General features: G+C 37.5%; 1 protein-coding gene across 1 annotated transcript in view; it reads left to right on the top strand.

The window, feature by feature from the left end:
• Window positions 1–897: 897 nt before the first annotated feature.
• ATXN10 (ataxin 10) overlaps window positions 898–26,362 on the top strand; it is a 75,048-nt gene continuing 49,583 nt past the window's right edge. The window contains exons 1-6 of the mRNA XM_009696846.1: window positions 898–1,000; window positions 1,382–1,478; window positions 2,420–2,584; window positions 15,131–15,211; window positions 20,911–21,076; window positions 25,926–26,034. Coding sequence (XP_009695148.1) covers window positions 898–1,000; window positions 1,382–1,478; window positions 2,420–2,584; window positions 15,131–15,211; window positions 20,911–21,076; window positions 25,926–26,034 — 721 coding nt within the window. The remainder of the gene's footprint in view (window positions 1,001–1,381; window positions 1,479–2,419; window positions 2,585–15,130; window positions 15,212–20,910; window positions 21,077–25,925; window positions 26,035–26,362) is intronic.

Here is a 26,362-nt window from a genome sequence, read left to right as displayed (position 1 = left end):
AGTGGAAGCAGAATGACAGAAAACAATAAAAAAGTGCAGATGTGCAGAGAGAGAGATCTTAAGAACTAAAGCATAAAGGAGAATATGATTCAAAATGTATTACGGAGAGGACATACATATTTTTGGCTTAAAAAATATATATGGAAAAAAAAGTTACTATTCCCTAAGCCCAAGTGACCTCATTTTAAACTTGCTTTCTTTTTGTTCCCAAGAGGACACATGCCCAGACCTCTGTAGGAAATCTGGCTGCCAGCTGGCACAGCACCTTTCAAAGAGACCTAATTTTATATTTGCAGAACCTGGCAGTATCAGCCACCTCCATCTGTAATAGGCTGCTGTTTGTAATATCTGTTAAACTGCATTTTAACGTTTAATTTTAAGTTTCTTTGCCAACCTGTTAACAAGGGCCAGGCTATTGAGAGCTGGCAATAAGTCCAAAAAAGGTGTTCTAATTTTATGAGGTCTGTGGATTCCTGCTTTTGTTTTTCATGAATTTACATCTTTTGGCGGGCTCCAGGATATTAACTTGTATGATGAAATATCATCTTCCCATATTTTAAGTCTATATTGAGAGGAGGCTGGAATAAATCCTTTATAATGATAGTAGAAATCTGCCGTATTAAATTCAGTGTTAAAATTGGAGGCAAAGTTACTTTGAGTACTGGCTTTAATTTTTCTGGGATAGAAATCAGAAACTATTGAGCACATCGTCATATTATATAATGATTTGTCCAGCTGAATAGAATTTAACGTGGGCAGCGATGGAACAGATTCAGTTCTCTTGCTTTGGCTCTACCTGTTGCAACAAAATTTTCAAGCGGTCTCTGGCCAGCTTAGGGAGGGTCCCTGGGGAGCTCTCTTAGTAGCAGGCAGAGCTGCTCTTGCAGAGGTCGGGTGATGACAGGCGGCCTATTTGTGTTAATTCAATACGAGGAAGAAGGCCACATGAGATCTGGAAGAGGCAAAATGACCACTGCCATGTGGCAGCCACTGGTTCAGCGTGGGTCTGCTTCACTTTGTGATAACTGTAGCTCCTAGCTTTCACTGATTTCAATCTGTCTTAAACCTTGACAGAGTCAATTAGTCCTTGTAAACACTAGTAACCAATTTTTGATACGTTAAATCTGAGGAAAAATATTTATTTGTTTTGGATATAGTTCTAGAATACTTTGTAAAATTATTTGCGTTAGAAGAGAAAATGCAAATATTTATGTACAGTAGCAGTGAAATACTGCACCTAAAGCTTAATTGAGAGGGATTCTGTGGTGTACAGCTGTAATGTTGAGGTTTGTCATTTAAATGAAAATTATTAGTGTTTCTTTGAATTCCTGTTAATATATTTTCTGATGTGGGGTTTTTTGTTTTTGTTTTTTTTTCCCAGCTCTTCGTTGTAGTCTCCAGTTTCTTGGAAACATTGCAGCAGGAAATGGAGATTCCCAGAATAGCATTTGGAAGTGTGCTTTCCCAGATCTCTTCTTGTAAGCATGGATGCAGGTTTTTTTCTAATGTAGTTTCTGTGGTCATATTCAAATCTTTTGTACATGGTAGTTGTGCTTCTACTAGCGCCATGAAGCTTTGAAAAATAACTTTGGTGAGAAATGGGATGGTTAAGACCATATCCTGTAGATGGTTTTTTTTATTAGTCAACTGCAGGGGTCAGGACCTTTAAAAACCTGTTTGTTCTAAACTAATAGTAAATGGATTTAATTTAACAGAAACTGGAAGAAAACTGTATTTCAAATTATGAGCTTCAAACGTAAGCTTTATTTCAGAGCTGTTCTCAAGTAGTTATACTCATTTCCGAGAACATAGCTTTTTCTTTATTCACTTTGCTGCCGTGGAGACTTGTCAGTATTTGTGGATCAGATGGAATCTACAAAAGTGACTTAATCTTTGAGACTTCCAACCCTTTAGTCCCCCTCCTAACCTCACCAGAATATCTTCCTGGATATTTGATGACATATGTGTAATGAAATAATACATAAATGATTTTGTGCAGACGCATGACAATATTGTTGATGTGTCTGGCCAAATGTTTTGTAATGAGCTAGTAACAAAGGCACATTCATTCAATTTGATGATCATTCTTAGTGTGGTTTTGGAGCCTGCTTGTCAGCACTGGATGTAGAAAGACCTTATGATAGTAGAAGCAGATGATTATTATGGTTTCACCCAATTTCTAGATCTCCAGTTAGCTCCAACTTAGCACTAGTTTTGTAATTGCCTGTGAAGTTTGACCATCAGCTAGGAGTTAGATGTTTTTCTTCGCAGATGACTTCTGTCCCTCTTAGGCAATGACAATTCATGATTCTCTAAAATAGACAGCAAAGAAGAACAACTCAATGAACTGAATGCCACTAGTCTGTTTTTCCAGGACCAGTTTTAGCTTACTCTCTTAACTCCTTATTTTCTCTTGAAGGACATGCCTAACCTACAGTGATGACAAAATTGTTGCCTATTGTTGTATGGTCCTGTTCACCTGCCTTAATTCAGAGAAAGTGAGAGAACTACTGGATCCTGGGAACTTGACTGTGGCTCTTCATGTCCTGAAAGTCTACAAAGAGCAGTTGGAGTCTGAGTGGTCGTATGTATCTTTACATTTTTTTTTTTTCTCCCTTCTTAATTAGGTATTTTTCTAGTTTAAATCTCTGTATTAAAATGTCTAAATTTGTGACGCTGCTAAGTGGTAAATGAAGATCTATTTAGAAGTTAGTAATTTGGTATAGAGATAATTTTCATGATACTTTCACTGACTGTTCTGGTTGCTGCTAAAATAAGACTGGTTTTGTTGAGGATATAGACAAATTTTAAAATCATGGTCTGTTTTGGGTTGGTTGTTTTTTTTTTTTAATGAAACGGGGTTCTAGAATGCAAACTAATTTATACTTGTATCTTGGTTTGTGGAGACTTTATTTCAAAAGTTAACATAGAATATAGTCTTACAGACCAGTTATTGGGTCATACTAGGAACACTTGTATGACTAATGCTTGCGAGTACTACATAAATCATGGGCTGTTTTTTTTTTTTAACAGATCTGTTGTTTAGTGCAGCATGCAATCATTTTTATACCAAAACAAAGAAGAACAAAAAAGTTCATTTTGTTTATGAACCTTACACGTTTCATTTTCATTCTTTAAGAACACCTAATCAGTGGCTTTATTCCATTGAGCTTTTATATTTTTATTTTTTTGCTAATGGCCATTCTTGTAAATATTGTTATCCATTATGCATTTGAGAAATGTTCTGCCCTGCATCAGCAAGGATACATATTCAGTTAATTGTTATATGATGCATTCCTAAGGGGGAAAAAAAGGATCATCTGTATGTTTTTGTAGCGTTCTTTTGAAAGTCATGTTTAAATTCAAAATTTAATTCAGAAGAATTGTTGGGGTTTTACTAGTTATTTGGAAAGTCTAAACAGAGTTAAGATGATTGAATGAAAAGCAAATGTCATTTAATAGTTTTGCTTTTATACTGAAAAAATGACTTGAAAATTTGTTTGTGGCTGGGGTTTTTTCATCACCAGGTCAATTTGCTTTGGACATAAATAGTTTTCAGAAAGCAAACTTAAAGTTTCAGGGTCAGACGACCAGACTTCTATTTCAAAAGTGACAAACTGAGTCTTTAGTTTTGGCGTCGGTCAATATAAACACATGTGAAAGACTGCTTTTCAGATAATTATCTTGATTATCCTTCATTATCTTTATGCACTGAAGATACACTGAAATGAATTTTGACTGAGATATGAAAGCCAGGGAGAGCTGGAAGACGTTATCATCGTGTTAAATTTATATTTTGAAGATAATTGCAGAATAAATACAGCATCAAAATAAATGCCAAGGTATCCGTTTCCCTGATCTTTCTAGTCTGAAGTGCATTCTGTTGGTGTTATGATGAAAATGTCTTACCTCCACTATGGATGTTTGATATCAGTGGGAAATGGTCTCTCTTCAGAGCATTCTAGAAATTAAGAAGGGGCAAACTTCTATAGAAGATAGAAGAGCATGATGGAGGAAGAGAGATGAGTGGAAAAGAGTAATCCTAGTCCTACCATAAGGCAGTTGCAGAATGTTTGCCCTCTAATTCCTGTCAGAAGGCTGAGTTCCCCATGCAGGGAATATACAAAAAAGCACTGGAATATCATCCAGGCATTAAGAAAATCATGGATCTGGTTTTCTTTCATAGTACTTTAACATTGCCTGGTTATATCTCAAAGCTCATCACCAGTTTTCCCAACTGAAAGAAAAGGTAATGAGTTTGTAGTATAAGTTTCTTGGCATTTTATACAGTTGTCTTGAACTGAATTACAAATGGAAATCTTTCAATAATGTTGGCACTGTTTTTAAGTCAGCACAGGTAAAGCGCATTCACAAGTGCAATATCTAAACGAAAAAGTGTATTGCAACAGTGCAGTATCAAGCATTGAATAGCTGTTCGAACAGCATTACCTTGAAACTGAAAAAGATAATTCCTTGATAGAAAGGGGCTGATTTTCCTATCTCTTTGTAGCTCTAGAGCCTTTTTGTGATTCATCTTGTGCCTATTTCCCACCATTTTGGAATCCTCACTTCATTTGTTCTTCCAATACTCCCATTTCTTGTTTTCCATCTGAAGAAACAGTTTACTCTCTGATTCTCTCTTGTGTTCATCTGTTCTTATTGTGAGCTAATATTTGTCATGACTGAGGGTAAATTAAATGGCAAAATATGTTCTGTCTTCCTATTAGATTTTTTTTTTTTGAAGCGAGTTCCATCCTGAAAGAAACTATGATATTTATGTATTAGAATACATGTAGTATCTTTGGTCTAGTTGGTGCAGAGGAGGAGGTAAGAAAGTAACATTTTCACATTGTTTTTTATTTAATAAAGAAAAAAAGGTTGATGTACAAGTTTTATTTTTCATATTTTCAATGGAAATCTGCTAGTGTGTACCATTCCTTATACAACAGTGATTTAAACAAAGTCTTTTTCTTCCTGGTTATGATTTTTTTTTTTCTTTTCTTCCCTCTTCCAGTTAGCCATAGATCAGTGTGTTACACTAAAGTAATGCTTTTATCTTAGACCGTATATGCATCTTGTGAGCCTGTACTGCATGGTGTATTTCTGTGGAGTGAAAGGTTTGGAAGAGCCTACAAAGTTAGTAGTCTTGTTACAGGTAGAACAATCATTGTAAAGTGTTGAAGGCTTGCAACTTTTTTTTTGCAAATTATCAAGTTTGGTTTTTTTCTTGTTATCTTGGCAGTATTAATGTCATACATACTTCATAGGCAACAAGTTGTTCTTAATTTAGCTTTAATTACAGAGGATATTCACTTCATCCTATGAATAACTGACTATATTTTCACAAGGTACCTGTAGCTTGTATCTTAAGTTCTTTGCATTTTTCTACCATTTTTCCGTTTGTAAAGCACATACTGTAAGAGTATTTAAAAGTATTACAGCTGATGTCACACAGCTGAACCTCCTAGTCCAAATAGTTTTCTCTTTTTTTTTTTTTCCTATAATATTAGGATTGATTTGTTTCGAGGGTAGTCTTAATTGAGTCTGAAAGCCTGTTTCTTTTATTAACACTAATTCTTCTACTGTGAGATAAACGTGGATGGATACAATCGTGCAATGTAGCGATGATACCTTCTGTCGCTTGCTTGCTTTCCTTTTTCCTATTGCTGAGCAGCAGGAAGCAGGCTAACCAGCTCTTGTGCTGACTTTCTTGTGTCCTGCCTACTCCAGCAGTTTTCTCTGCTGGTTCTCCGAATTTAGGGGAAAACTCTGCTGATGCCAGCCATGTTGCATCTATCTTCTGTGGGAAACTGTTGTGAACTTTCCACCGCTCTCCATTTACTAGTATAAAGTGCTACTCTGTTCCTGTGATCAGACAGAGCAGGCAGTGTCCAGAAATGGCTTCCTAACATGTGCTTTTCTGTGAACATAAGAGCTGAACAGCAAACAGGATTTCTTATTTTGGTAGAAATAATGTTACTTTGGCTAATGAAAGCTGAAGATTCTTGTCTTGAATATAAGAACACTTTTTTGACAACAATAAGTGAAAAGCTAAGCTTTGTCCTTGGGTCAGTGTTGGTCCTGACATGTAGTAATGCTGTCTCTTTAGGACAGCTTTTGAAATTGTGTAGGTTTGCATGTGCCTTGTGCTGATAATAGCTATTCTTTTGTTAGAGCCTTCTGTTTCTAAAACATTTTTGGATATCGAATGAATTGCAGTTTTCTGCAGTTAGGCATGTAGAAGACAGACACTCATTGCTACTTTGAGGATATGTTTAGAATAAGTTTGGACTCTGGTGTACTGTTGCTCTTGCTTCAGTGTCCATTTTTATCATTGCATATAATCTTTCTGGTTTGAACTAACTCTTGATTCATTACTACAGCACTTTTTTTTCTTTTTTTTTTTTTCCCCCTCTTCATCAAAGAACTGTGTTACTTTCTGATATGGAAGAATATGTGTAAGATATAGTCAGGTAAGAGTGCATAAAAAGATTTCTGCCCCATTTCTTATGAAGTTGAAGCTAAGCTTTGAACGCCTCTTTGGCTGGACTATAGAAAAAATATTTTGTCAGCAATTCATTGAAAATTTGGAACTGTACTCCAGCTCTCGCTGAAGTACATACCACTAGGATTGCTTAAACGAATTTACATAGCCGCGGTATTTGCAACAGAGCCAGTACTCTGTTGTAAAGATTTGGGTCCCTTGCGCCACAGCTAACAAAGTGCACAGCAACCATTTTTAAGCGGCTGTTACGGCATTATATGGCTGAACCGAACTATTCTTCTTCCAAGAGATTATGCTCACTGCTGGTCTCAGAAATTACTGAAATTAAGATGTTCTTACTTTTAAAGTTAAAAATATTACTTAATTCCTGCCTACCTTCTTGTCTCTCAGCTGGAGCATCCAGTTTCATATTACACTGAATAAAAAGTGAATGCCACGTGTGTTTATTCATCTTGGCTGGGTTTTCTTGCTGTCAAATGCTGCTTTTATGTATTGGAAATCTTTCTTTGAATAACCAGATGAGTTTTGGTTATAGGCAAAACTTTTATTCATGATTTTATTCTCTTTTCTTTTATCATGCACTGAAATTTTGACTTAATGTTCCTCTAAGTTAGTATCTAATGCATTCCGCAAATAAACTCTTACGATGCTCAAGTTATTTTTGCAGTTGCTGCCATGAACTGTTAGGACAGAGAGAGGACATCCAGGACAAATATTTGGATTTAAGTCCATTGGCTGAACTGTAGTCTCTCCCATGGGGTCCTCACTACTCCATTCAGCTAGCAGATGTTGGGTTTTCTACTCTTCACCCATCACAGGAGGGCAAGCATATCTTTAAAATCTTTATTTGGTGAATTGGAAATTCCTCCTCTCTTCATGATACCACATTCATGTTTAGAGTCCAGTTTTCTGTCTCCAAGCTGGAAAACTCCTTAGGGAAAGTTCAGGAGGAACCACTTCCCAAGTGTGACACCTTTGGCTTCTCCCTCCAGTTTCACAGCAGTTCTGTAGGGAGATTTTTGTCACAGGAAATCTGACATTATTCTGAGCAGTTCCTCCGAGCTCATTTTTTAGAAGCAGCTGTTGGTAGCAGACCTTTTGCAGTTCTTCTGTCTGCCATAAACCGCTCTCCCAGTTAAAGAGAGTGGAGGAAGCATCTTTAAAGGCAGGATGTAACTTTCTGGAATATTCCTGTCACATTTGCCTACTTCTCGAATCACGAGACATTTGGTAGAAGACAAGGATCTCCTGTTGGGGAAGAGGGAATGTCTGATGTGTTGGCTATGCTTCCTGAGAGGGGTGGGTTATGGGAGATAAGACCTCTCTTTAGCAACTTCTGAATCTAATCGTGATGGAAAGCCAAGCCATCCCCTTTGCAAGCAGTTTTTGAAACAGAAGAGAGCTGTTTTGCAGATCAGCATAGTGGGATTTTGAGACTGTAAGCACTGATGCATTTTTAAAACGTGTTTGTAAATTGACAGTATAACAAAAATTGCCTGAGAAATTGGAAGAAAGGGAGTAACAGTGCTGTGATGCACACCTGAGTGTGTCTTCACAAGTGATATACTGTTTATTAAGTATTTTTTGTTGCATGCTACGAGCTAAGAAATAGTTAATAAATTTAAGAAGGAGGTCAGTTCTATAAGGAATGCCCTGGTCGAATTTTATATTCAGTCCTTGAATGATCATACCTGTTTATCCAGACCAGATGGTCTGAAGGGTCATTTCATTAAGCTTGTGGTAACTTGTAAGCGTCAGAAATGTGTCTATCTCTGAAATCTGTGAAGTTGCAGAATGTAATTCACACAATAAATATTCTCTTGATTTAAGAATGGATACCACCTCTTCTTTCTCTTTTAGAAGCTTGAATTCTCTAAACAGCTCCAAGATTTTTTTAATGTTGCTACCTTTGCCATCTTTAATACTAGATGCTGAGTGGCATTTTAAAATAATATTAATTAACATATATTAGACAATGTATTTTTAAACTGCCTCTAAACTTCTAGTCAACACAACTCCTGAACTTGTTTCAGGCTACCAGTCCTGTAATCTTGAATACTACGAGCTTTTCTGAGGTTGCTGCTGCTGGTGTAACTTCCAAGAGCAGTGATCTGAGGAGGCAGATTGTGTATCCCCAACTGAGGTTCTTCTAAACATTGACTGGCTGCATACCCCTTTGTTTTGTAGCTTTTGGCTAAAATCTTAGAGCAAGAAGAAACTGGAAGTTTTCAGGACTGAAAGCTGTTGAAGCTTACCTGTCTTGTCCTGAACGTTTGGGATCTGTAGTTGGACTTGCAAAGAGTGCCCAGAGCTTGCTGCTCTCAGAAAGTTTCAAGGAGTATGAAGTTGCAGAATGTACTTCAAAGTGTATGTCTCTGCGAAGACACTGGCTCTGCAGAAACAAGTTAGTTTCCTTTCTTTGATTTATGGCATACACTAATTAAATGATCCTATCTCCTTGATGATTCTTTGCTATGCAGTTGTCTTCTAGAAAACATGTTGTTCTTTGCAACATCCAGCTACTATCTAGGCTATTAGCTTAAGAATTAATACCTTCTAACTTTGGTGAAAAACTTGCATGCTATTATAGCCCTGTGGCATGAGTGACCATTCCTGTCCTGTCTTTAGTCCTGAGACTTTGTCCTTTAATGTAGAGTCCCCCTTTCAGGGGTTGGTTATGATCTGTGGCTTCCAGCTCACTCTGCTCACAATCATAGTTGTGGGATTAACATTCACTCTAAAATACTTGCTTGCACATGGGAAGTTTTTAAACCTCTCAGCTTCAGTTCTATTGCTCCCACCCTCTTGTGATCTTTTTTTTTCTTTTAGTATTACTTAGTTCCTTTTGATCTGTTCACTAACAGCAGAAGATCTGTCTCTTAAACTGTGACTGATCTTTCTGCATTATGCATCTTTTGGTTCTCTCTCCTCCACCCCTGTGTTCCATCTTCTGTTTCTGTTCAAAGGGACGAGCATGCTTTTCAAACCCTTGTGAGACAATAATTTATTTTCTGTATATCTTCCATCCTTCCAATATACCTCTGTAATTGTATGCTGATTTAATTCTTCTGAAGTGTTGACATACTAAGTTGAACATATCTTAAACATGACTTTCTCCATAAGCTAATTCTCTTTTTCCAGTGCTAATTTCTTTCAACGGCTGCTGCCTACCAAAGGATGCTATCGGGGAATTGGATATATCCTTTCTTTTGGAAACAAAGCCGGAATACACTGTTCAGTAACTGAAATGTATTTCCTACTCACTCTATTTCTATGTGATTACTCCCAAGGTCTGAAGTCCCCTGTACCAAACTCTCTTGCAGTTCCAAAGGAAGAAAGCAGCACAAACAGTATCCCGTGTCATATGCACAGTAGGCTGAACAGGCTTCCCAAGCACTGCCTTTTGTTTTTCTTCAGTAAAAGCTTTTTTGAGCTATTCCTTTACGCTCTGGAAAATTGTGGAACCTTTAAAAAATAATTTCTTTTTGTTTCCCAGCACATCCACATTCATTCCCTCTTGGGTTCGTATTAATCAACAGCAGAAAAGTGTGTCATACAGTTTAGAAACTACTGTATTTAGAAGAGAAACCAGCACAGAATGCCACATGAGATCTATTTTAGAATATTGAACCTGCAAACATATGTGTTTTGTAAAATAATTAGGAAAAAGTAGTACAAAATTACATTATAATTTATTCTAACCGAGACCAATGTGTATTCTAAAAGCTGTTTATTTTAGAAATACTTTGGTGGTTCCATTAAAGATGAGAGTATAGCTTGTGTCATCAGTTTTTCCGAGTGTGTGCATGGGGCAGTGTAGCTACTGTGGAAAGAAAAAACAGGTTGTATTTTTGATTCCTGAAGAGCAAGGAACAAAAATCCTCCATTTTAAAATAAGAGGCGTAATATGCCTTTTGCCTTCCAGAAAAACGATATTAAGAGTGTGGTCAGCTGTTTGGCATTGGAAGTAAGACTTTCTGAACATCCACTTTCTCTTTTTGAAACCACAGCTCAATGATGGCTGTAAAGATTAGGATGTGGGGCTCCCCCTCCCCATTTTTTGCCTTTGGTTATTTTGTCCTGGCTTGTGGAAAGAAGTGTGGACAGAAACTAGTGCTCCTGTGGCAAGGAGTCTCGCCCCAGGGCACGGATTTAAAGGCAAAGATGGAACTCCTCAGTAAAGTGCTTGTTGCTTAATTGGTGTGCATGTGCTGGAGAAACCAGAAAAGGTTACCTTCCCCCAGCTCCCCTTTCTCATTTTGGGCTGGCAACTCTGTCCCCTCTCTCTGACAGTTTAGGGTGTCCCCCACCCCCTTCTGCTCTCCAGAAAGTAATTCTTATTTTTAATTCCAGGAAAGTTGGAGTTACGTTGCAGGTTCCAAGTTCAACTGTGGTTTTAAATAGTACTGACAATTGGAAAAGTTTCCTTAATTGTAGAGATCTGAGTAGCTTCTACTTTCTATTTGCAGTAGCAGTGTATTGGCACAGATTTCCTCAATCTTTCAAAGCCCAGCTTCCCACATTTATTTATCTTGTCACCTCCTTCTTGTATATTTTGTGGAGAGGGGGGAGCAGGAAGTGATTGTATTGCTAATCATCTTCCAGTTTTTCCTTGATAGTTCTTCAGAAAAAAAATTATTCCAACTTTGCACATAAGTAAATTAACTCTTTTTTTAGTGCCTTTCAGGTGTAGCTATTGAATTGAATGGGAGTGTCTTCTGAATCAGAGAAATATTACAGATAATCTGAACTGACTCTTCTGGACCTGAGAGTTGACTTGGTGGACAGTATTGTGGCCTGTAAGGAGGATGCATTCATTATTGATAATGCCTTTTGAAGATGGCAGGATGTTTACTGTTGTGCTTGATTCGGCTCAGGAGAGGAGTATTGTGTTGCTTGATACTTGGGGGTTGAGCCTTAATAAACACATTTCCGTATTTCTTCTTTTGAGCGAGAGTGCTGGTGTTTGAGCGGGGTCAATTATCTAGTTTCTAGAGGTCTTTGTGACAGCACATGCGTTCCATTTGTTATTAAATAGATTTATACTTGTAATTGTTTTTTCAAATAGTTTTGATAGGGTGCTTATTTTTTTGTGCAAGGGCAAAAAATACTTCTGCTTCGAAAATATGTTCTGGTCCCAAACAATTCCTCATGAGGCATATTGCTTTTTTAGCATATAAAAAGGCTGGTAATATGCCTTTGAAAAGTTAGCTGTCTAAATTTTCTTCTTTTTTTCTTAAATTTTGGATGATTTGTTACATTTGTTAAGCGACAGCAAAAATAGCTATTTTGTTCCTACTAAATATTTTGGACGGAGGGGCATTGTAGGATGATGAAAAATGCATTAGGTTTTGAGATTGGAAGAGAAGTTTGCTGATCAAATAAAGAATCCATTGAGATAGAGAATAATTATTCTTCTTTCTTCTAAAACATTTGTGGGGATTTTCCTCCTCATTTTCTGAGAGCGAGGACACTGTTCTCTAAACTTGCTAATGGGATCACATCAACTTAATATGGAGCATGACATTTGATGATAAAGTTGATTGCTTACACCCGGCTTTGATTGGAGCAAGCTTAGTGGTCATTTGGAATATACTGAGTGCAAACATAGCTTAAACCATTTCATCTTGGCTGCTTCTCAAGTTCAGTTTGGTACAATGCAGCCCTTGTGCTATTGTAAAGCCTTTGAACTGAACATCTCCTCCTGTATTTATCTACTGTGTAAGCACTTGATTTTTTTAGGATTTTAGCCAAACAATTTTTAAAAAGTCAAGAAAATTGGCATATTTAACACTGTTCATTTGTTACTGTGTTATACTTGCATAAGAACTTCAATTTTCACCATTTCCTTCACTAAATTACAGCGGTCCTCAGTTTATCCCAGTGGTTCTGCTGTTGGCCTCCAAAGAGAGTTTAAATCTTCTACCAAAGCCTTTTGTGTGCATCTGAAATGCCATATTCAGTCAGTAACCCAAAACTGAATGTCTTTTTTTATTTCAGAGTTGTAGATGATCTGTTTTCTCCTCCTCTTCTTCCCTGTTCCAAATGAAAAACAAGAGAGCTGAGGACTAAAGATACTAGGTTTAATTTGCTGTGTCCTTGCTTGACTACCTCCAAAATTTGTGGGTATGGTGGCAAGAGTTGAAAGTGCTTTATTGAAGTACTAATTCTTCTGTTGTCTCTTGGTGTGATGCTATTGTAAAATATGCTAGTGCTTTATTCTTTGTGATACAGTAATGGAGGAAGTGGGTAAGGTAAAAGAGAAATTTAAATACAGAAGCAGAAGTTTCTGAGGTGGTACATCATGTCATGAAATTAGAAGGGTAAGAAACATACACAGAAGTCTGCTCCTTTATAAGCAGAAACTTTATTCTGAAATACTGCAAGCTCCTCAAGGAATAGCAGTCTAGTCCGCAGAATGTGAAAGATGTTTGCGAATAAATACAACAATGTAGACCCAAGTAACGACTAAAATACAGGTCTTCAACTTTGCAATAGTAATCCCTACTGTGCACCTAGTAGCATTAGATCTTTTTGTAATAATTATTGATTGCTTTTAACTACAAGGCAGGTTTCCTCAAAGTAATGTTAATCATGAAAATTAAGATTTAAATTCATAAATTTAGGAGAAGAGGAAACGGTCTCAAGTTGCGCCAGGGGAGGTTCAGGTTGGATATTAGGAAGAACTTCTTCACTGTAAGAGCTGTTAAGCATTGGAACGGGCTCCCCAGGGAGGTGGTGGACTCGCCATCCCTGGAGGTGTTCAAAAAATGTTTAGATGTAGCACTTTGAGACAAGGTTTAGTGGGCATGGTGGCGTTGGGTATATGGTTGGACTTCATGATCTTTGAGGTCTCTTCCAACCGTTATGATTCTATAGTCCCAACTGGAAAATCAAAAAATCTGACTTCAGATTGTCTCGTTAAATGCACTTTCGCCGTACTTCATTGTCAGCTGTAATTTGTGCGTTATGAGGCTAAGTACTGTGTTCTGCACAAGTCTGACTATTATGCTTTTTTTTTTTCTTTTGCAGCTCCAGATAAAAGCCTTTGCTTCTACTCAAATCCTTGAAAAATAAAGTCAGTTGTTAGCATTCTGAAGGTTTTACTGTGGTAGGCTCATGTGCTGTGAATTGCTGGTTCAGGAACTGTAGAAATGTTCCCCCTTGACTGCCCTGCTGATAGCTTGATTCAGTTGTTACGACTGATTCCAGCTGGGCAGCACAGACTACATTTATGCTGTTGACTTTGGGGAAGTCTGTAGGTTCAAATTTGTGTTGAGAAGCTCTTGAATCAATGCTATGCTGCTCGGAAGGCCAATTTTAAGTTGATGATTCCCTTCACCTATACTATTTTTTTTCCTTGAATGTATGTACAAATATCGGTTAAAAAAAAGCACAACACAAAATAGCTTTTCTTCTCCCTATGCCTCTTAAAAATGTCTAGTTTACAGTAACTGAACCAGATGCTGGCTAAGTCCACAGTTACCATTAGAAATATAATAGCTATTAATCTTTTGGACCTCTTATTCTCCTGTTTCCCCAATTGTCATTGAGTATTTGTCCAAAAAATACTTCTTTGCAGCTGGAAGGCTTCTATGTGATCTTCCTGTTAGCCCTGTAGTGGATTGCTGGTACACAAAATAAGAGGCTGTCAGCGAAGTGAAAAGTAGGGAGGAGGTGGAGGAAATATTGAAATTGCTTGGTTTTCATTTTGTTTTAGCTGTTCTTTCTCAGTAGCTTCATCAGCTCAGAGGGTGCTCTGAGATTTGCCCTGTAATTATTTTTTATTTAATAGGTAGACACACTGCTTTAAAAACATGTAGTTTAGTATGCGTATACCTATGCAGCTTATATAAAACTGTCAGTACTCCTAGGAATGTAATCTGAAGAGAAAAATATTTTTACATACTTTGTTTTTTCCCATAGTGCTGAGAGTACGTCTGGGTTGAAATTCAGTGAGTAGCATCTGCTATTGACTGCTGTGAATGGTGCTTGGGAACGTGATCAGTGTAAATACTGGTGTTACCACAAGGGTAGGCTGACCATACCTACGTGCCTCGTAGGACAAGGAGTTCGATTTGGTTGTCAACTTAGGCTCCTGTTACACAAGGAGGGTACTTTTTTCTAAGTTGAGAGCAGTATTTTGCTGCCTTGCATCTGACAAAGAAATTTCCATTTGCTTTGATGCTTTGTTAGAATTTTCTTAAAAGAGAAATTATTTGGGCACTTTTTTGACCATTTGGTGGGCTTAAAAACAGTGTGGTGATGAGCAGCATTAGTTTTCAAGCTTGAACTTTGGCTTTTTGCTGAGATGCATAAACAATTAGATGAGTGTTTTATTATTTGAATTGTGGTGTGCCTTTTGTATAACTGGCAAAAGACTCTAACCAGCTTTCCTTCAAGCGTTTAAGTAAAAGTCTGCTGAATTGATGGGAAATGACCATTGCTGTATTAGGAAAAATACTGCAGAACAATGTGCAATTATTCTGTGACAATTTGTATCTGTTAGCAAATAGGACCAGAGGCATGTCATCTACAAGTAAAACTAACCAGCACCATTTGGAGTAAATGTAGATGCTGTTTTTGTAGCACCAGTAACACCTTTTTTTTTTTTTTCCCCTGTAGGTTCTTGATTGTTACAGACCATTTGCTGAAATGTCCAGAGTTGGTAAAAGCCCTCTATGCCAAACTGAGCAATCAAGAAAGGTAACCCCAAAACCCAATGTGGCTTTTAGTATTTAGCATTCCATATAGAGTATCCTGTTCACATGATTGAAAAACTGTGTGGTTTCATAGTTGGCACAAAATCTCTAAATACATGTTTCTATGTCAGTAATGGTTTTAAATTGGTTGGTTAACATTACAGCTTAGCCACAACTGGCAGTGATTTATGTAGGGTTGCAGAATCCAGGTTGGCGCCATTACTCAGTAAAGAAATACTTCAAAAAAAAAAAAAAAGACAAGATTTCATGCCTGTGTCTTGATTTCATAAGAGCACCACACCCTGCTGTGTTTCACAGCTGTATTTGAAATGTCCTCAGCTGCTCATATTTCTGTTGTAATTACAAGAAATTAAAAGGAAGCCTTTACTAAAATTGGAAGTGTATCTAATACTGGTTAACAGAACCTAGAAAACATAGATTGCAGATGCCCGTTATTAACTTAATCTTTTAGTATTTCCACTATTGAAAATACAAACCTTCACTTTGAAAGAAACTAGCTACTTTTCCTTCAAGCATTTGAGTAAATGTATGCTGAATTCATGGGAAATGGTCATTGTTGTAGTTGGGAAAATGCACATTTACAATTGCTTTAATAGAGAATCAAGGAAGATAAAAAATTATTTTGTTAGAATGATCAACTTTGGGAAATCCTGCACTATAATCCTACAGTTCCTCCAACTACTAGAAGATTTTGTGATCTTGTTTAGGTATTCAACATGGCTACTTTGTTCCCCATTTGCCCAGGGAAACTGCAAGTTCCCCCTATAGTTTTTGCAGGTGAAAGACAAGGCAGTAAACAAAGCAGTCCCTTAATGTTTGGGGGTTTCTGCCTGTGTTTTTTGCCGTGATTAAAGGCACGATGTTATTACAAATGGAGATGCAGACACTGCTCAGAGATTATTAAGAAACAAAGAGAATGGCAAGCAGAGTATATGATAGGTTGAGAACCATAGGTAAAAGATCATTAATGTATAGGTATGGAATGGAAAAGAGGGGATGGGAATGATAAGGAAGCAAATACTGTCTTCCTCCTTTGAATGAATATGAGCTGTGGGCTTACTATGCCTGTAGGAGCTCCTTAACCATCTAGCAGGAAAGACTTTTTAGGTGAATGAACTAGATTTACTTCTTTTGCGGGATGTCGTGAATGGCGGTTTGTATGTTTTTGTAATCCCCTTGAGGACAGTCAGGACTGGGTTAGGGTGTTCAATTGTACTTAAAGCAATAGAAGTAATCAGTTTCTAGAAAGGTCTGGGTGGATTTGTTGCACGCGCTGTGCTACAGATGGTGATCAGCTACCTCAATTGAAAGGCTTTTGGTGTAGGCATCATATGGATGATCACACGTGGGATGGCTAGTCACAGCATATTTGCTGCATTCATTATCAATCCCAAGAGTTCTGCAAATCAAGTAAACTTAATTAAGTTTTTGAAAAAAATAATCACAGTGCAGTTTGTTATGAATTTGATACTGCTTAATTTACTGTCAAACATATGGAAGGAAGTGGTGTAGCAATAGTCCTTTTGCATCTGAGCTATAGAAGAAAACCCCACCGTGGCATCTTCCTACATTATATTAGCATATTTAAGAATGCATGCTTTTGAGATATATGAGGAGACAAATCCAATTCAGATAAAAACATTTTGACTGTCATTAACTGGAGAAAAAAGTAACCGTATAAACCAAAGCATAGGGAATTCAGTGTTTCGAAACGAGACAAGGAGCCTTAACCGCAGGAGTTGCCGCATTGGGTGTCCAATAAAGCTGACTAAGTCATATAAATGAAGAAAGGACAGATGTGGTATTGAGGTGTCTGGGGAAAGCAGCTTGAGCTCATGAATATATGGTAACTCTCAGTTACAGTATTCTCCACCATGCACACTAAATACACTTACTTTAAATGTATTTACTGAAATGAAATTAACTATGCTGAGAAAGTTTGCGAATACATACGTTAGTGGTGACTCTTAAAGTTGGCAGTTGCCTTAGATAACCAAAGTATATGCAGTTGCATAACCGCAGTTATTTGCACTATTTGCAGTATTTGCACTATTTGAAGTATTTCCTGTAATTGAAATCTGGTGCATTTGTGATACAGGGGCCATGGTGCATGCCATGAAGTAGTTCTTGATGCAGAAGTGGATCTGGAATCTAAATTTTCAATTAAAATAGAATTCCTGACTTCTAGATAACTAACTTTTTCATTTTCAAACAAATTTATGCACTTTGGTGTTGCATGTCTTGAGTTTGCAAATGGCCTGAAGGAAATACTGTGATAATATGATCAGCTTTTTTAATGGTATTCTGGCTTTGAAAAGTGTATGATGATGTGACAATGTCTGCTGTTTCTCTGCAAGTGATTATTGCAAAGACATATGGTATGGTATGGTATTCAGCCAAAATATTGTAGCTTCTTGAATTCTTTGCCAGATTTGAGATTTCCCTGCATGTATGTGCAAGTATTTGGCAGAAGTATTCAGAAAAAGCCTGTTTTGCTTTTAATCCAAGTTAGCCTTGAGCATGGACGAGGTAAGTTAATACTTTGATAGTCTTAACTACATTGTAACATTTTCAAAATTAATACATCTGTGTTGTCCCTTTTAAGAAGGGGTCTTGCTTGGATTAACAGCAGCAAAAATGCAACTGAATAGCTTCAGGTGTTTTTAAGACTGCTTGCATCTTTAGTTTTGATTTTTGTGTTATTTCATGTGAAGTGTTCTCAGTGAACGATGCAGCCGTTGATGGAAACAGGCACTCAAGTAGTGTAAATGTTGTGGTGGATTTTTGTTCTTGGTAATACTCACAGACACAGAATAGCTGGAGGTAGCATTGGATTGTAGTCCTTCACAATTTTACCGATTTTCGTTTAGTAGGGTGCTTACAAGTACCATTCTAAGATGAACGAATTGAAAATTTTGAGGAAGGACCTAATTTGTCTCATAGAACCCTTGCTGTCAGTGAAGTGTTTCAGGAAGGAGAAGCCCCAATCACAGAGAAAGAATGTCCTGTGTCTGGCACTTGCTAAGAGGTTATAAACCAAGCATGCTTGATACAAAAGTTTAGTGATAATAAAATTGATAGAGTTTTACAGTACTGTTTTTAGACAGGCTTAGCAGGACTTTATTTTGTAATAACGAGCATCCAGATTTAAATTGCACTTCAATGCTGTGGTTTATTTGCAGATTATAGGAGACAGCAACGTGTTTTACTGATGATTGCAAATTCTTTGTAGTAGTTGTTCTAAGTTCTTGCCAGTTTGGTCTGCTTCAGGAAGAAGGGGTTTAAGTTTGGCTGGGGCCGGGGGGAAGGAGAAAATTGACAAAAAGTCTTCCTAAGTGGTGCCTAAAGAAAAGGAAGATAACACGGCATGATTATTTCCAAATAGAAATATAATCATTAATATACAAAATTGTATTTTAGATATTGAACTGTGTTACAAAAATTCATGAAAAGACATGCTAAAATTGGTACTAACAGTTGTCATATCTGTTGTATTTAGCTATAGGCAGACAAGTAGGAACAAACTCTGTCATCTGAAGGGCTAAACAGTTGTGAGAACATTTAAAAGAAATGAGCAAATTGCATTGTGTGGGAGAACTAACTTGGAAAAATTTGGGTGAGTCTTGGAAGAAAACTGAGAGAAACAATAGAAGAAAGGAATGTAAGGGAACGTGCACCAGAACAAAAAGCGTTGCTCGCGGGAACTTGTTGGCTGAATGGCAAGACTTGCTTGAAATTCAGAGGAAAGATGGGCATGTCCTAAATGAGTGTGCCTGGAAAAAAAACGCAGGAAAACAGTTTTGACATGAATACCTAAAGAGAACAGAAAACTTTAAAAGAAATTACATGCGAGTGGTGTTTTAATGTCAGTCCTGTTTCTCTGCAAGGATGATGGTTGTCTGAAAGGGCAGATTATATTGCAAGAGGAAGAGTAACGTAAAAAATTTCCCTAGTGGCAACAATATCATCTCACTAATACAGTTTATGGAAGCATGTAGTGACCCTCCAACTTCTTTACAGGCAGATTGCTTGTCGTTTTAAAATCTATATTTGGATTGTTGGTGCGACAATACCTGACTAGAATTCTGTTATGCAGGAGAAAGTATTTTATTGGAATTAATTTGTGTAATCATAAAGTCTGTGAGCAGCCTGTTTTCCTAGCTGAGCATGCACTTGAAAGGCTCTAAACTTGGTAAAAAATCTAGGCCTGTGTTGGGGATGAATGACACGTCTGTGCACTTAACTTGATTTTTGTATAGTGTGCTAAATCTGAAAGCCTTCGTTCAGTTAGGGATGTTGGGTAACTGGACTCTGGTACTTTGTAGATGAGCAAGTGTGTGGTAGCTAGTTGTAACCTGCAGAACAAACAGAACGACCGTTCGGTGTCGGTGCTGCGTCACATACGTAAGCGAAGCCTGTGAGAGAGGTTACCAGTGTTTGACAGCCTTCTGTCTGGAATCCACCCTTTCCCAAATGTGTTGAGCGTATTTCTGTGCTACCATGTTGAAAAAGCTTTTTGTCCTTATTCAGATAATTGTTTAATGCAGCTGTATTAGTGACATTGAGAGTTGAGTTTAGCAAGAACTAAGTAGCTGTTAAGTGATTAATAGGGGTGGGTTCTTGGAGGTTAATAAAGCAGTGACCGTGCTTTTTCCACAGAAAAAGACATTTCTTTTCCCCTTGTGACAACCTGCTTGGTAAATTAAAAAAAAAAAAAAAAAGAAAAAGCATTTGAACTATTCCACATGTTTAAATGTCAGTCCTTCCATCTGAATTGCAAATATTTTAGTGAAAGAAAACCCTGAGCCTGCTCTTGAATTCATTCAATAAATAGCACTCATTCAGGTTGAGAGAATTACAGTGGGACTTCACTAACCCATGTGCTCCTCTGCGCTGGGCTGGAACAGGGGAGCTGTAGGAGGGCCTCTGCCATGGTAAAGTCCTGCTTCCACCAAATACTCCTCATTTACCCTAGCAACGTGAAGGGATATCAGAAATAAAACATCGTTAAAATACATGACCCAAGAACGTTTTATAGAGCAGCTTTGTTATGTATCCACTTACTCAGTGTATTAAACCAGCAAGTAACTCTTACTGGGTATATGCGTAATTAACTTGGATTTACTGTAGTCCATCTAGTGGCACTTATAAAACAGCTGTAAAGAACAGAGTGTGCATATCAATTTTTATTTCCCGTTTCTGCTCAGAATTGGTTTAGGGTTGTGGGGGAGAATTGGTGAAGGACTGCATGCAAGGCAAGGACTGTGAAAAGCTGGTATTTTCAAACGGAAGCTGTCAAATAGTCTGTGTTTATTTTTCCGAACAACAGCTTTTAAGAGCTGTTTTGGTGGAAATTTTGGACATAGGGAATATGCAGTCACAGTAATGTTGTGTTAGGACATAAGAAATTAGAAATTGAAATAGACTTGAGAAAAATATTGACTTGACTGTCTGGCCAGATTGTATTAATTGAATGATGAATTAAATTAATGGTGTGCAGAAATAAACCAGCAAACAGGAACTAATTGTCAGTGTTCATAAGACTTCTTAATTTTTAAAAATCAGCTCTGTTACTAGCATGCTAATTGTTTGTATAATTTTTTTCAACTGTATCTGCTTGTTCTACTGATAATTCTATAGGGCTTGGTGAATTTGCTTAAACAAGTTGTTTTCTGATTCTAGAGTTGCTTTGTTAGAGCTGATGATGGCGAAAGTAAGTGAGAAGAACCCAGTTACCAGTGAAGAAATGAATGTGTTCATGAGTCACGCTGACTTCCTTGCAGGCTGTTTCCAAGAGAAATGTGAGGCTGTGCTCAAGTTAACTTCTCCAGCAGATGCAGAAGATGAGGTATGACTGATAGAAAAACATTACAGTACCAAAGTGTGAAGTGGTGAATCTTCGTTGCCACTATTAACCAAGTGGCACTTCTGTACATTCCCAGTTTATATTGGGAAAGCAGTGGCAGAGTTCACAGTAGAATCTGTAAGACAGCAGCCTGATTTTGCTTTTAATTTGAGGATTATAAAGAATATGGTACTTTGAGATAGAAATAAATCTACCACATTGTTAAAGATCTCAAAATTTAAAAAATGTTCAAGTTGTCACGTTTGGATGTTTTATTATGTTCTTACTAAGGATCACTTCTACAATTTATTTGGATTGTGGATTATATTTTATTCAAATATGATTCAAAACTTAAAATATTTTATTTATAGCAGCATCTCTTCCCACCCCCCCCTTAAAATTGCAATAAAAATGGAGTAAATGCTTTTTTTTTTCCCTAGCAGTACTAAAGTAAATCTTCCTTTTTTTTTTTTTTTAAGCTTAAATAACTGATGTTAACTTAATAGTTACTCCATCATTAAGGTCCCAAATGCTAGTTCTTTGAAAATGCATTTGGCTACTTGTAAGGCAGGTGTTCCTGATCTGTTTGGGACCTGGAACATCAAGTTCTGATCGCAGAGAGCTGTGGGGGCTGTGTGTGTGATTGGCAAGCGAGGGCTTTCGTTACTGACTCTTCCCTGTTTCCCAATGATTGGGGGGTCTCTGGTGGACCCTGCATGGCTCTGACAAGGCAGCAGTCCTGGGGCCAGCTCGTGTTCACAGCATCAAGTTGCAGAGCTTGCTGGGCTCTTGGTGGTAGATGGCTCCTGTCTCCTGAGCACCCAGGCACTTGCCCTAAGTCCAGCCGCTTGGAAGAAATGTGTTATTGCTTCAGACTTAATGAACTGGTTCTGTTGAGGATGGCCACAATGAAGTCCCTTTGCAAGCTAAATAGGAAGGCTTTTATGGGTCACAGATGGTTTGTGGGTTGCACTTTGGGAACCTCTGATGCAGAGCTGAGGCCTGGATGGCTTTATTTTATTTCCCCCTTATGAAGTATCCAAGAGTTGCTGGCTACTTGCCACACCATATAGTGCTGTCAGGAGGTTTAGGCCATCTAAGGGTAGAGGTCTTTTCACACAATCTGGTGTTCAATTTTTCCTCTTGCTTTCAACAAGCTGCTTGAAGATCTAACAATACCTTTGGGAATACAGAAAGCAACTTGCACCATGACTTGCAGTGACCTTATTTGTGCGGTGTTAGGTCATCGCATTGTGAGCAGGCAATGCCAGGTCATACTGGTCTCAGTTCTTGATCCATCTCATAGAGATGAAGTTTTAATGTTTTCAGCTGATTTAGGGGTGAGTCCTTTTTACTAAAAGTCTGAGAAATCTAATATGTTTTAGTCAAACATAGAACTAGTTAATCACGGATTCTCACTGGTTAATCATGCTTTGTTTCAGAAGTGTAATTAACGTATTTTCTTAATAAGATATTTTAAAAGATGTCACATCTAGCTTCTATCTTGCCAAGTGACCGCAGTGGTATGTTGAAATTGTGTTACTCAATATACATGTAGTCGGAAGCATTTTGTAGTTAAAACAAAATTAACCTGTAATAGTTCCATTTGTAGAAACTCTTGAGAATGGCTGTCATAACTAGTTTACTATCAGAGTGCAAAAATACTGATCTTTAAATGCTTTTATATGATGATGTTACACAGTGTTGTACTTGCTGATTTTTTTTTTGTTTGTTTAAATGTGCACAAGATTTTTAAATGTGTGTTGAGGTGTTGTGAAAAGATATTAAAAATCACTTTATGAGGAGGTGATAGTTGGATGCATTAAAAAAAAAAACAACCAAAACAGCCAGCCACACAGCAATCTCTTTGTATCTATCCAAGAAGCACAGCTTCCCCCTACTGCCTCAGCTGCTTAGTGTAAGTTACGTTAGAAAACTTAATTGACTACTTCTGGAAAAGGTATCAGCTTGGCAGTAAGAGGACATATGCTGAGACATTTTAATCTTTCTTTTTATTAGAAAGCAAGGTTCATAAAATGTGGTCACCCCCTCCTCTCCGGGCCCCCCCCCCCCCTTTTTTTTTTAATCCTAAGTGGTTACTTTCCAAGTATTCTGTGGTCTCAGTTCTTGGAAAAAAAACATTTGTTCGCGCCTAGCAGAAGAAGATCTCTGTCCAACTTGAAGGTGCTGGGACAGCAGTATTGAGAATATTACTGTATAACTTGCCCTGCTTGACACTGACTTTTTATTCTTCTCTTATGTAAACATGATGTATGATAAGTGGAGTATCACTAATTGATGGGAAATGTGGTTCATTTAATGAGCACAAAATATAAGTTGTAATAGTGGAATAAATGGAGAGCAATGACAAGAATAGTTTTTAAAAGTGTGTGTATATGCATATTGTGTGTATACATTTATTCATAACATATGCTTGCAACGGGAAAAGGGAAATTCCTGCTTAAATTCATAAAACTGGGTCTTTTCTTACTAGAAATGATCAAAAATCGCACTGGTTTCTCCACAATTGTATAAATATCTCAGTTTTTGCCTGAGTTGTACTTAACTGAAAAAAATGCAATTGTGCATGTAGAGTCTGTCATTAAAAATGCTTTAGGCAAGATCTGTGATATTAAACTAAACTCTGCCTGGACTTTTCTGTGGCCCTGAAGCCAAGTGCCTTGGTCAGGCTATGTCTGTGCTAGTAAGCCGTCTTGGACTCGAAAACTGCGAGGCCACATTTGAAAACTGCCTTTTGGGAACAGTCCTTGAACTGGCCTAGCTCCCAAAATGTTGTCTGGGTGTCCCATCCACTGTTTAATTTATTATATGTAGACACTGCCTGTTTTCCCTAAGGAACCTCAGGTTCTTGTAGCTTCCATCTTAAACCAATGAAAAGCTAATCATATGCTTCTGCAGTACTTAAACCAATGTTTAAAATAGCTTTTCCATTATAAACCTGACTTCAGCATCAGTTTGCTTTCACTGACTTTCAACCATACTTGCAAAATAAAACCCTTCTCTGGATTTTAAGTTCTTACTTCATCTCTTTAAAAGGAACATCTTTTCTGAATCTCTCTCATAATGCATTTATTTAAAAACTCTTCAGTTATTTCCTTATTTACTTTTCAGATTATGTCCACATCAAGATAGCTGTCAGATTTCAAAATGTTTTGGGATTTGAATGGCATCTTGTTGCTGAACTTAGGCAATAAAGCAGAATACTTTCTTTTTTTCTTTTGTACAGGTGGAGGGCAGGGGAAAAAAAAATTGGAAAATTGGGCCTGGGGGGGAACCCAAGCAGAGATGTTTAAACAGTTTTTTGAAAGTATTAAGTTTCAAATGTAGATAAGAATTTGGAGGTTCTTCTGGGCTTTTAAAAATAATCTGTTCCTCTTCTCAAATCTGGATGGAACAGCTGCTGAACTGAGCCAGATGGTGGATAGGAGAAAGGGATAGCTGGTAGTATAAAACCCTGGGAAGAAATATGTAGAGGACAGTGAAGAAAGGTGTTTAAAAAGAAAAAGAGGCGGATGTGAAAAGGGACAAGGCTGAGAAAGGAAAAGCCACACCTCATAGTATCTGCTGCTACAGAGCTTGCATTATGTACATGTACATAGGCAGCAAGGGCCATTGTACCTTACTGGTGTGATTTATAGTTGCGTATTGATACTTGTTTGCTTTACAGATGTAAATCATGTAACCTTTTCTTGTGCAAAGCAAAGTGTTAAGTGTATGAGCTGAAGAGGCTTTTGGTTAAGTTACTATCTTGTAACAATGCAAACTGGCTTAAAAATTGTAAATACCTGATTACTGTCTCTGAAATACAGTTGTGGTATTCTTACTTTATAACAGGACAATGGCTAGTGTATTCAGAGGCTGGTTTTTGCTATTGAAAGCAATTTATTTGAGTAACTTAGGGCAAGACGGGCACCTTCGTGCACCTGTGTGAGGACGCTTTAGGACCTGGGCCCTATACTGATTTGTTGTCTTCAAGGAGCATAGAAAGGAGCGAGGAATGGATACAATCATAGCACTTAATTACTGTCCTGGACCGGACAAGGCAGGAATAGTTACTGTGACCTGTGTCTGAGCCTTTTCAAGGCTACTTGCAATTTACGTACCACACCTTGTGCGGAATCATCTCGCAGTCACAGTCTGGTGCTTGAGCAATATGTGGTGTTCCAAATTATGCCATATGTTCTTAAGGTAGTTTCTGTAAGTGCTGGATTGTCATTATAAGCATGCATCAACATAGTCTGTGAGAAAAAATAGTTCTCTGGCTGAATAAATAATATGCAAATAAAATGGTGTGTCTCATACCTAACCAAAATGCTGCATCTATGATCCCAATCCTATTTACCCAAGAATAATGTAAATTCTCGCAGCCAAAGTTCATTTGACCACAGAACTTTACAGAATTCCTGCGGATAACAAATTGGTGTCTTGCAGGCGGTGTTTGTGTCTTTAAAGTGGGACGCTCCTACTGAATAAACTCAAAGAAAACATTTATACAGAAATAATTTTCTCAGCTAGTAATTTTCTGTATTTCTGCTTTTGGAAGCTACTATGTTTTCGTTAAAATTTTATCCCTTATGGCTCTGTTTCGGTTTCCCCATGATTTTTTCAGGGCACGTATAACACTGACTGTAGAAAAGAAATTATTGCAGTGTAATACATTATTGTTATTGTAGAAAGATGTCCTCATTTTATATAAATTTATTCCTGGCAGCTTAGGAGACCTGCAAAGAACCGGAGGTGCTGACAGTTCCTGTCCTGTTTAGATCGTCAGTTTTATGTTCTTATGGTATCTTTCATAAGCCATTTTCAGAAATGTAATTTTCATTTACAGGAAGCATTGGTTACAATTCGTCTTCTTGACGTTCTTTGTGAAATGACATCAAACAACGGACAGCTAGAACATCTACAGGCTTTGCCTGGTTTGCTTGAAACAGCCATAGGTGAGTGAAAAGCCACAAGGTGTATTAACTGTTGGCTTGCTCCAAGTCATGTTGCTCTGTAAATGAAAACATGTTTTTCACAACTGGTGGTAATTATGATTCTGACCTTTTAATAAAATAAGTAAATAGGAGATTGGGTTAATCTACATTTTCAAATATTTGATTTGTTCCTGGAATTTTTCTGCTTCTCTGCTTGCTCTCTTGGCTCCTATTACTCAACAGAGCCTTGATTCAACTGTCAGCAATGCACTATTTATACAGTAAGAGTTGTGCAAAGGACAGCTGCTTGCTATGTTCTTCCACTGGCTGAATGTGTGTGGAAGAATTT

This window comes from Cariama cristata, unplaced genomic scaffold (assembly GCF_000690535.1).
Source record: "Cariama cristata isolate BGI_N322 unplaced genomic scaffold, ASM69053v1 scaffold12200, whole genome shotgun sequence".
In the NCBI taxonomy this organism is placed as follows: domain Eukaryota; kingdom Metazoa; phylum Chordata; class Aves; order Cariamiformes; family Cariamidae; genus Cariama; species Cariama cristata.
This window is presented reverse-complemented; position numbering and strand designations above follow the sequence as displayed.